Source organism: Sus scrofa, chromosome 6 (genome assembly GCF_054392235.1).
Source record: "Sus scrofa isolate SSC_HxYL_T2T_F1_AM1 chromosome 6, Sscrofa_HxYL_maternal_Yorkshire_Landrace_v2.0, whole genome shotgun sequence".
Classification (NCBI taxonomy): Eukaryota; Metazoa; Chordata; class Mammalia; order Artiodactyla; family Suidae; genus Sus; species Sus scrofa.
In genome coordinates this window covers 58,583,245-58,594,834 of record NC_139388.1, presented here as the reverse complement: position 1 = coordinate 58,594,834, position 11,590 = coordinate 58,583,245, and the positions used below count along the sequence as shown (strand labels likewise).

The following is an 11,590-nucleotide window of genomic DNA, read 5'->3' as shown; positions in this document are numbered from 1 at the left end:
GTCTAATCGGAGATGTAGCTGCCGGCCTACACCACAGCCACAGCAACGTGGGATCCAAGCCGAGTCTGTGACCTACAGCACAGCTCGTGGCAACGCCGGATCCTTAACCCATTGAGCGAGGCCAGGGATCCAACCCGCCACCTCATGGTTCCTAGTCGGATTCGTTAACCAATGAGCCATGACGGGAACTCCCCCAAGGGGGAGAGTTAATAGACGGTGACTTGAAAAAGCGCCCACAGGGATTTGGAGCCATACTGAGGGTGACTGTTATCAGGAGGAGCCAGACACTTTGCGGTACAACAGGAATGATTAGGATGCTGTAATCAATTATACTTCAATAAAACATTAAAAAATGAAAAACAAAAGAGGAGCCAGAAATCTCAGCCTTCTCCCACCAGTTACCCCCTGCCCTAAGGGGGCAAAGAGAATGGGGTGCTGTTGGTGGCTACGTCTGGGGCCCCTGACCCCTCTCCCTCCCAAGCCTGGAGCACATGGCATACCTGTGATGGGATCCTGGCAAGGCACTGAACTCCGGTGTTCTGGCTTTAACCATTTTCCGTTAACATAGTGACCCAAGAGCCGGTCCTGGGTGTCCAGCCAGGCCTGGGGGAGGCAGAGACAGTTTGGAAAGGGGTCTGAGAGGCAGCTGGGGGAGCTCAATTCCTACCCAGAGTCCTCTGGGAGGGGGATACCTGCTCCCTTTGCTACATCAGGTATTTACCTGTGTAGGAGGAAAATACACATAGACATAAAAAAATGCATAACATTCACCAATTCAAAATGTACAATCCAGGGCATTTAGTACATTCACTTCTTTTATCTTTCGCATTTTAGGGCTGCACCCCCAGCATATGGAAGGTTCTCAGGCTAGGGGTTGAACAGGTGCTGCAGCTGCCGGCCTCCACCACAGCCACAGCAACACCAGAAGCTGCGTCTACGACCTACACAACAGCTCACAGCAATGCCCGATCCTTAACCCACTGAGCGAGGCCAGGGATCAAACCCAAGTCCTCATGGACACTCGTCAGGTTCATAACCCACAGAGCCACAGTAGGAACTCCTAGTATATTCGCAGTGTTAATCAACCATCTCCACTATCTCATTCTAGAACTTTTCCATCACCCCAAGAGAAAACTCAGTACCCATTAAGCACTCTCCCTCTTACTGTGACCTCAAGCCCTGGCAACAAGTCATCTACTTTGTATATCTACGGATTTGCCTATTCTGGAATTTCACATAAATGGAATCCGACAAATATGTGACTTTGTGTGCCCGCTTTGAGGTTCATCCACATGGCAGCATGGATCAGAACTTCCTCTCTCTCCCTCTCTTTTTTTTTTGGTTGGGCCCATGGCATGCGGAAGTTCCCTAGTTGGGGATCAAACCTGCACCACAGCAGTGACAAAGCTAGATCCTTAACTGCTAGGCCACCAGGGCACTCCCATGAACTTCATTTCTCTTTATGGATGGATGCTATTCCCTTGTCGGCAGAGACCACATTCTATCCATCCACTCACCAGCGGATGGACATTGGGGTCATTTCCGCCTTGGGCTTTTGTGAATGAGGCTGCTATGAACATCTGAGCACAAGTCTTTGTGTGAATACCTGTGTTTCTTTATTTGGGGCCTGTATACCTCAGAGCGGTGCTCCTGGGTCACAGAGCAATGCCCTGAGTAGCTTACGGAAGGCCCACCAAACTGGTCTCAGCCGCAGCTGCACCATTTCACATTCCCACCAGAAATGCACAAGGGTGGTCCTGTTGACTTTTATACAGGAGAATGTAAACAAAGGATTAATAAAACCTTTTCTTCCCCATAGACAAATGATCTTCTTGAACAGAAATGACTTTCTTCTTTTTTTTTTTTTTTTCTTTTTTGGGCTGCACTGGCAGCATATGGGGGTTCCCAGACGAGGGGTCAAATCAGAGCTGCAGCTGTTAGCCTACGCCACAGCCACAGCCACTGGGATCCGAGCGGCGCCTGCAACCTACACCACAGCTCACGGCAATGCCAGATCCTTAACCCACTGAGCGAGGCCAGGGATCGAACCTGCAACCTCATCATTCCTAGTCAGATTCGTTTCCGCTGCGCCATGATGGGAACAACCCCCCCCCCCTTTTTTGGCCACACCTGCAGCATGCACAAGCCCCTGTGCTCATGTTTGTATATCCCCAACTCTTTCAAAAACGTAGGAGTTCCCATGTGGCTCAGTGGGTTAAGGACCTGGTAGTGTCACTGAGGTGGCTCAGGTCACTGCTGTGGTGTGGGGTCAATCCCACATTGCTGCAGCTGTGGCGTAGGGTGGCTGAGAAAGGAAAATATATAAATAAAACTCAGGAAAAAAAAAAGAGTGCTTGTTAATGTGAAAATGGCCTTGTGGTTATGTTACAAAGTGAGTCTTTATCAGTCAGAAATGAAGACTCAAATATTTATGGGAAAATAACGTGACATCTGGGTTTTAACTCATTCCAGAAAAAAAGAGGCCAAAGAGACACGACATTGGATGAAGTGTTGACACTCGTTGGCACTGAGTGATGGGTAAACGGGAGTTCCTAATTTATGTACTCTGTGGATGTTTGCAAAATTTTCCCCCAAAAGAAAAACAAAACCACCAAAAGAATGTTCCACAGGGTCCTGGCAGGCCACACTGGTGTGAGAAGAGGGCCTGGTGGGGAAAAGGAACTCACGCACTGCCCAAAGAGCCAGTTAGCTATTGGGTCCAGATGATTTTTGTCAGGGAATGTGAGGCAAAGGTTGCCAAACTTGGGAATTTTATTTTCAAGAGAAGCTGGAATCCCGGATGTTTACATGGAATCCATTATCTACCAGTTCACATCAAAAAAAAAAAAATCGGTTTCAGGCCAAGAAAACACATCTGTTGGTTGAGTCTGGCCCACAGACTGTAAGATTGAGCTTGGGGGAAAGCAGGGGGTGGTGTGCGCTCTGCAATCCCAGGGCTTAGGTTCAAATCCCAGTTTCACCTTTTTTAAAGCTATGTCCACGACAGTTGTCCAATTACTTAACTCTTCAAACCTCTGTGAGCTCAAGGCAATAATCCCCTTTCATAGCTGTTTTGGGGATTAAATGAGATCATGCTAAGCACAGAGGTTGGCACATAGAAAGCACCCAATAAATATAAACTGTTATCACACTACTGCTGTTTCAGGATTTCATCTCTAACCAGCCTCCGAGTATGGGAACTCTCTGTACTCCATCCCATATCCTCTTAGCTGAGTCTACACTATATTTCCAGATCATCTCATTGTCCCATTTTTTTTTTTTTTTCCCATTTTTGGCCACCCTGCAGCATATGGAGCTCCCAGGCTGGGGATCAGTTCCGAGCCACCACTGCAACCTAAGCAGCAGCTGTGACAATGCCAGATCCTTAACCCACCATGCAGGGCTGGGGATCTAACCCATGTCCCAGAGCTCCCAAGACACAGCGGGAGCTCTTCCCCACCATTCAATTATCCCTCTCTCTCTTTTTTTCTTCTTTTTCTGGCATATGGCAGTTCCAGGTTAGGGGTCAAATTGGAGCTGCAGCTGCCAATCTACACCACAGCTCATGGCACTGCCAGATCCTTAACCCACTGAATGAGACCAGGGATTGAAGCCACATCCTCATGGATACTGGTTAGATTTGTTTCAGCCACGCCATAATGGGAACTCCTCAATTATCTCTCCACTATGAGGTCCCTGTCTCCAGACTGGAGGGCCAAGCACAGTTGCATTTGTCTCCTGCACGTGACCTGAGGTCCTCAGGTCTCTCTCATTCTCAGCATGTGATAACCAAGCCCAGGGCCCTTTCCCAACCTTTCTGATACCCTCTTCCTTCTGGGTTCATCATGGAAAGTGAGGTGGGAGGACAGGGATTGAGCCAGATCGGAAACCATGTACCAGACCCTAAATCTTTGGGTTTTGAAGCAAAAGACCTTTCCTTTAGCCTCCCCTCAGTCTCAAAAGGCTGACTCAAGGAGTTCCTGTTGTGGCTCAGTGGTTAACGAATCTGACTAGGAACCATGAGGTTGCAGGTTCGATCCCTGTCCTCGCTCTGTGGGTTAAGGAGCCGGTGTTGCCGTGAGCTGTGGTGTAGGTCGCAGACGCAGCTCGGATCTGGCATTGCTGTGGCTCTGGCATAGGCTGGCAGCTACAGCTCTGATTAGACGCCTAGCCTGGGAACCTCCATAAGCCACGGGTGCGGCCCTAGAAAAGGCAAAAAAAAAAAAGACAAAAAAAAAAAAAAAAAAAAAAGGCTGACTCAAGAGTTAACGATTGGGAAATAAAACCAGTTAAAACAGTCTCCATTATGTTATGTCCTACCTTGGCCCACTAACTTCTTACTAATATTTACTTTCTATTATTTATATATTTCTTTTTCTTTTTTTTTTTTTTTTAAGGGCCAAACCCACAGCATATGGAAGTTCCCAGGCTAGGGGTTGAATCAGGGCTGTGGCTGTTGGCCACAGCCACAGCCACGCCAGACCTGAGCTGCGTCTGCAACTTACACCACAGCTCATGGCAATGCTGGATCCTTAACCCAGTGAGCGAGGCCAGGGATCGAACCTGAGTCCTCACGGATACTGGCCGGGTTACCACTGAGCCATGACGGGAACTCCTAATACTTTCTAATTATCTTGCACCTAGTGTCCGGTTTTTCACAAATGATCTCTTCCTTGCTAACTGCTTTCTTTTACTCACGGTTACTTTCTAGAGTTATATTGCGCCTAGTGTTTTCTCTTCTAATTCAAGCACTAACACCCCTTCCCTGTAAGCAATCTTCAGTCCACAGAGGTCAAGGAATGATAAGCACGAAGACAACCAGAAACCATCACGGGACCCGCTGATGCCGGCCTTGATGACACTGAAATGATCTATGGGTGACGAGTAACAAGGACCCCTCAATCAATAACCCTGACTCCCGAGCTAAACCTGTAAAACTCCTTGATATCCCCTCTCCAGGCAGGGCATGGTTTTGTGGCATCAGCCTGCTGTGTCCTCCTTTGCGTGGCAAAGCAATAAAGCTCTTTGTTCCCTTCCTTAAAACTGTCTCCGAGGACTTAATTGGGACTTAAATCCGAGGCCACATTTTCAGCCACAGACCCGCGGCCTTGTCCCTGCCCTCTCAACACGCAAACCCTGTCCCTCCTGCGTCTCTGCCTCACTCCCTCCTCTCCATCTCCAGAGCCTACGGCAGGCTCTGGTCTCACCATTATTCCAACCTCCTTCTTTCCCTCCAGGAAAGGCCAAGCTTCTCACGCCCGGGCGCTAGAGGGCCCTGTGCCTTCATGATGGCCCCGTGGGGGAATGCTGAGGGTAGTTACAGAAAATTCGAGGCACCCTACTTTTATAGGGAACCCCAAGAGCGTTCTTGGGGGACCCTGAGGGATCACGGGAGTCTTATGGAAGTCCTGAAGAATACGGAGGGGTCGCGGGAGCCCCATGGGGTTATTCTGAGGGGCTGAAGGTTATTACAGAAAGTTCTGATGTATTCTGGGGTTCTGAGAACTCCCGAGACTATAGGAACCCCACGAGTATTGAGGTGACCCTGAGGAATCACGGCGGCTCCGCGGAGGTTTTGGAGGTCTCTGGTTGATCAAGGGAGCCCCTCCAGGAATTCCGGGGAAACTCGGGAGCCATAGGATGTTCTGAGGAATCAACGGGAAGTCTACACGTGGGTTCTGAGTCCTCGGAAGATCACGGGAGCCCCCCAGGGAATCGCGGGAGGTTATGAGGGGGCCTTGATGAATCACAGGACCCCCTCGGGGGATTCTCGGAAGCACCCTCGGCGAAGCACCACCGTGAATTCTGGACCATGTAACGGGACAGCCACTGGGCCTCATGAGAAGAGACTATCGGGCTGAGGCAGCAACTCTAAGAAGCTCAACAAACCATCCTCCAGGGGTGGGTCCTAAGGAGTGGCGGGAATCGCGGGAGCTGAGAGGGGCGGAGTTACTGAGCTGCCGCGGTGGATCGTGGGAGTCCGCGCGCAAAACTCGGCTCCGAAGACTGGGGAGGGGGATGGGCAGCGCGGGCCGGGCGAGCCCTCACCAGTGCGCATGCGTGGCTCTCCGGCACGGGTCCGTACTCCAGCGTGGTGAAGATCTCGCTGGCGCGGGATCCTGTACACGTCTCGGCCATCGCGCTCCCCCGCCGCTTTCCACCGACTGCAGGGCGCTCTGCCGGAGGAAACCTCGAGGTCCGAAGGGTAGCACCGCCCCCTCCTACCCAAAGGGCGGGGCTATGGGAGATAGAGCGTAACCCCGCCCAGGACCTGGTGACCCCGCCCATGGGTCTGCGCACGGAAGTGTAGTTTGGATCATGCGCAGTCCTCAGAGCGGGGCGAATGGGGAACGAAAGTGTGAGTGACTTCAAATAGTTGTGAGAGCTCCAGCGTCTCGCTATCCTGTTTGTGTTGGATACCGGAATTGCAGTTTTTAGTCCTAAATACATTTTATCGAGAATAGAATCTAGTTCTGGAACGAGGTGGTTGTTCAGAGGTCAAAAGAGAGTCTTAGGATGGACACTGAAATTAATGTTTTTTTTTTTTTTTTTTTTTGTCTTTTTGCTATTTCTTGGGCCGCTCCCGCGGCATATGGAGGTTCCCAGGCTAGGGGTCCAATCGGAGCTGTAGCCACCGGCCTACACCAGAGCCACAGCAACGCGGGATCCAAGCCGCGTCTGCAACCTACACCACAGCTCACGGCAACGCCGGATCCTTAACCCACTGAACAAGGCCAGGGATCAAACCCGCAACCTCATGGTTCCTAGTCGGATTCCTTAACCACTGCGCCACGACGGGAACTCCATGAAATTAATGTTCTTAAAGTGTGACAGATTTGCCCAGCTACTGGCCGGAGTCGGCTATCCGGAAGGAGCCGGAAGCGTGGCTTGAATCCCGCAGGAAGTGTGGCATTTAGTGACTATCAGGACTTTGTATTGATTGGTTGAGATGAGAGGCGTGGCTTCAGCCTTGGACTAGATTGGTCTGTGATTGGTAACGGAATACAGTTGCAGGATTGATGAAGCGTTGGGGTAGTGTGACTTACTCAAGTTCCTGATTACGCAGGGATCAAAAGAGTGGCTGTAGTTTGCACCTTTGGCACGCAGGACTTAGCATCTAGAGACACTGGCTCTTAAGAGATTTGACGACAGTATCTGGTCTGAGTGAAAGTGTCTCGGGCCAGATTCTCAGGTTTTCATACAGAATAGTGGGTGTCGCGATTTGGTTAAGGGCCCAGGAACTAGTCTCAGAGTTCAGATCCCGCCGATGGTTCCCCCACGCCGGGGTTGCTGAGGACGCCAAGGTCTCTCCCCCAGGGCCATGGCCGACTCGACGTTGCTGGTGCCGGAGCTAAACGAAGCAGAGACGATGGGCACGGAGACGACGCCTTTCGAGGAGCTGCTGCTGCAGGTGCGATTGAACGCACTCCTGGGTCCCTGGGGATTCGGGGAATACATATGTGTGTGTGTGTGTGTGTCCGTCCGTGCGGGAATTGTAGTTGTTTACCTTCAAGTTTGCTAGTCTCTGGAAGACATGGGAGCAAAATTGGGCTTGTTCTTCGGATTCCTCAAGGTAGGAAGGGGCCATAGTATGTCTTATGCCCTGCCTGGCTAGTATTCATAAAAATTGCTCAGTAAACATTTGCGAAACGAATGAGGGGGTTCTGATAGCACAAAGGCCAAACTTGAAAATTGCTTTCCTTCACACAGGCCTCCAAGGAGCTCCAGCAAGCCCAAACAAGCCGACCAGAATCTACACAGATACAACCTCAACCTGGTGAGAAAGACAGAAACGTAAAGAGAAAGAGATAGTGTCCCAGAGAGAGGTGGACCCTGACTGGGGGGCAGGGGACACAGGAAGAGGAGGGAGGGAGGAGAAACAGTAATGGTGGGGTAGAGAGGCTTTGAGCGGGAGGAGTGATGGAGACCCAGAGAGCAGGGAAGGGGCCAAGAGCCAAAGAGAGGCAGGGAGGACAGGTGTGACCAGCGGGACGAAGACTCAAAGGTAGTCAGAAATCCCAGGGCGGGGAGGGGAACAGCCCCAGAGAGTGGAGGACTAATACTCAAGGAGGGCGACAGATCAGAAGAAGGCTGGACCCCGAGATCCAGACAGCAACAGAGGGTCACGGCCAAACCCATTTGCTCCAGGTTTCTGCATAAAGACCAACTCATCTGAAGGCAAGGTTTTCATCAACATCTGTCACTCTCCCTCCATCCCTCCTCCGGCTGACTTGACTGAGGACGAGCTGCTTCAAATGCTGGAGGAGGACCAAGCCGGGTTCCGCATCCCCATGAGTCTGGGAGAGCCGCATGCCGAACTGGATGCAAGTCAGTGCCTTGAGAGGCCCCAGGAATCTAGTCCTCTTGGTCCTTTCTTCCCAAGGATCCAAGAAGCCAGGGCCTGAGACCCTGGCTTCCCCTTCAGGACCTAGAAACCCGGCCTCCTGATCTGATCCTCTTCCCCGTGGCATATCCCAAGCCTTCTGGCATCCAGCACCTGCACTGGACAGTCCCGGTTCTGGTCACCTGGCCAGGCTGACTCTTCTCCCTGCTCTATCCCAGGGCGAGAGAGGGCTGGGCAGGTGCTCCTTAGCTGATCTCCTGGCTGGAGTCCCCGGGCAGCTCACATGTGTCCCCTGAAGCTTCCTGGGATGAAGCTTTGGCCAGTGCCCTGGGGAGTAGGGACTCATCGAAATCCAGAAGCTGCCCTTGAGAAACTCTTAGTCTTGGATGAGGGCAAAGGAGGCAGATGCGATTTCCATACGGTGTGATTCTGTGCCCCTCTGGAGGGGGGTCTTCACTTGCACTGAGGGATCAGGGAAGGCTTCCTGGAGGAGGAAGAGGTGTTGGGTATAAGATCTGAAGGAACCTCAGGAGTTCATCAGGCCAAGACAGAGAAGAGGGTTCTCAGCAGAGGACAGAGGGGTCCAGAGGCTGGAGGGAATGATCGAATTGGATTGGTCAGTAATTCAGTAATTTCTTTCCAGACCAGAAGAAAATTTTTTTTGAGGGCTGCACCCTTGGCATATGGAAGTTCCCAGGCTAGGGGTTGAATTGGAGCTGCACTTGCTGGTCTACACCACAGCCACCAAATCCAATCCACAGCTGCAACCTATACCACAGCTCACAGCAATGCCGGATCCTTAAGCCACTGAGTGGGGGCCAGGGATGGAACCTGCATCCTCGCGGATACTAGTTGGGTTCGTTTCCTCTGAGCCCCAGCAGGAACTCCTACTGGAAGAAATTTAAAGGAATGAGGGGTGTTCTCGTTGTGTTTGGCGGTAACAAACCTGACTAGTATCCATGTGGATGTGGGTTCCATCCCCAACCTCGCTCACTGGGTTGGAGATCCAGCGCTGCCTTGAGCTGTGGTGTAGGTCGCAGACCCGGCTCGGATCCCTTGGTGCTGTGGCTGTAGTGTAGGCTCCCAGCTGCAGCTCCAATTCGACCCCTAGCCTGGGAACTTCCATATGCCAAGGGTGCAGCTCTAAAATAATAAAAATGAATGAATAAAGAATTAAAAATAAAGGGATGCCCTCATTGGGAAAGTGAACTTTCTCTCCAGAGGGGAGGGGCAGACCACACCCCCGACCGGCGCTGGGGAGCCCTGGGAGGGCTGTGAGCAGAGGCGGGGCAGGGTCAGCTCCGGACCCGACGGGGAAGGACGGGAGAGGAAGGCAGGAGGCCTGCGCGTGCAGATCTCGGCTTCCTAACCCTCTCCGGGTCTGTGGCTGCTGTCCGGGACTGTGTTTTCCCCAGCTCTGCCGGCCGGTGGGGTTCCCACGGAGGCCTGGGGGTCTCACCCCCTTTCTCTCCCGCAGAAGGCCAGGGTTGTACCGCCTACGACGTAGCTGTCAACAGCGACTTCTACCGGAGGATGCAGGTTGGGGGCGGGGCTGCGGGGGAGGCCTGGGCGGGGGGCCTCTTCCCCCCCCAGGCCTCCCCCATTGCCTTTCTTCTCCCTCCCACCCTCCCTCCTAGAACAGCGATTTCTTGAGAGAGCTGGTGATCACCATCGCCAGGGAGGGCCTTGAGGACAAATACAGCCTGCGACTGAATCCAGGTGGGGGCTGGGGCCTGGGCCTCGGGGAGGAACAGAGCCTGGGGCAGCCCGGGGACAGCCCCTGGGAGAAGTGGGGGGTGGGGGTGGTTAGTGAGGGCGGGGGTCGGATGAGCCCCTGGGCTGTGCCGTTCTGGGAGAGGGAGCCGGAGAGGCCAGGTGCCTTCGGGATTCCAGACGAGGGCCGGATCCCAACCGCTTGAGAGGGCGGGGCGCAGGCTGGGAGGCCTTCCTGTCGCCAGCCTTGGGGCTGTGGTCAGCTCCCTGTCATCCTCCGCGGGGTTGGAGCCTCTCTCCTGAAGCTCTGGCCGTGCTAGACCCCTACTCTCCCTAAGGAGGAGGAGGAGCAAAGGAAAGCCTGAGCCCATGGGACCTTTGACCCTTCCTCCAGAGTGGCGCGTTTTGAAGAACAGACCTTTCCTGGGCGCCATCTCCCAGCAAAACATCCGCTCCCAGCAGCGTCCTCGGATCCAGGAGCTGGGGAACCTGTACACACCCGACTCCCCTACACCTGAGGACCGGTGGGCATTTGTTGGCTCCCTGTCATCTGTCTCCCCAACATTCTTTGGAATCTCCCCCGTCCCCCCTCTCCACGGGGATCAGTGTCTTAAGACTCTGTGAACCTAGAGGGAGGAGAAACAGACCTTCCCCTGGGAAGGTGTCCTGAGGCCAAAGGCCGGGAGGGAAGAGAGGGAACAGCCCTAGCGGCTCTCCACCATGGCCATGCCGGGTCTTGTTCCTCCCCAGCCCCGAGAAGCCTCATCTGAACCTTTGGCTGGAGGCCCCTGACCTCCTCTTAGCGGAAATCGACCTCCCCAGACTGGTGAGTGCACCCTCCCCCAGAGCAGGAGGGTGAGGTCTGGAAGGGTTGGGGTCTCAGAGGGGGATTACTCTGTCCCACCTGCCACCTTTTTTTTTTTGGCTGTGCTCACAGCATGCAGCGGTCCTGGGCCAGAAATCAAACCCGAGTCACAGGGGTAGCAATGCTGGATCCTTAAGTGCCAGGCCACCAGGGACCTCCTAGATTAGAGTCTTTAGATATGATATCCCCAGATGCAAGAGTTCTCCCTGGTCCACGATCTTATCGCCCTGTTGCTGGGAAGGGGCAGGTGGGCTGATGGGAGTGCATCCCCAGGATGGAGCTCTTGGGCTGTCGCTGGAGATTGGGGAGAATCGCCTGGTGATGACGGGCCCCCAGCAGCTGTACCATCTGGATGCCTACATCCCCCTGCGGATCAACGGTGATGAGAGCAAGGCAGCCTTCCATCGGAAGAGAAAGGTACCTGCGGGGCTGGGGTTGTAAGGAACCAGGGACGCTGAGGGGCCTGGACTCCTGGGTCTGAAGGAGGGGGCTGGGGGCCGGACTCCCGAGTCCTGACTCTTCTCTCCTCTTCTTCTGTCTCCTCAGCAATTGATGGTGGCGATGCCTCTTCTGTAGCCCCTTCTTGACCGGGTGTCTCCCTGTGCTTCTGTGTGAAGAGGGGAGGCTGGTGGCTTCCCTAAACCTGAAATAAAAGATTTTTTGCCTTT

The 11,590-nt window shown here is 53.3% G+C and overlaps 2 protein-coding genes across 34 annotated transcripts in view; one reads left to right on the top strand and one right to left on the bottom strand.

Annotated features, from left to right (window-relative positions):
- Positions 1-6,221, bottom strand: part of ALDH16A1 (aldehyde dehydrogenase 16 family member A1) — a 22,809-nt gene extending 16,588 nt beyond the window's left edge. For all 29 annotated transcript variants that reach the window (XR_014806462.1, XR_014806461.1, XR_014806460.1 and 26 more), the window contains exons 1-2: positions 6,049-6,221; positions 501-603 (exon numbers count right to left, since the gene is read on the bottom strand). Coding sequence is in view for 23 of the 29 variants with exons in the window: in XM_084961362.1 (XP_084817488.1) it covers positions 501-603; positions 6,049-6,138 (193 nt within the window). In the remaining 6 variants the exon portion in view is untranslated. The remainder of the gene's footprint in view (positions 1-500; positions 604-6,048) is intronic.
- On the top strand, positions 6,053-11,590 carry PIH1D1 (PIH1 domain containing 1). Of its 5 annotated transcripts, none has more exons than XM_005664716.4 (10): positions 6,053-6,196; positions 7,318-7,411; positions 7,711-7,777; positions 8,149-8,328; positions 9,822-9,883; positions 9,982-10,063; positions 10,452-10,581; positions 10,808-10,883; positions 11,196-11,339; positions 11,469-11,590. In XM_005664716.4, exons 2-10 carry the CDS (start codon positions 7,322-7,324, stop codon positions 11,496-11,498), a joined length of 861 nt encoding a protein of 286 aa, XP_005664773.1. In that variant the 5' UTR covers positions 6,053-6,196; positions 7,318-7,321; the 3' UTR covers positions 11,499-11,590.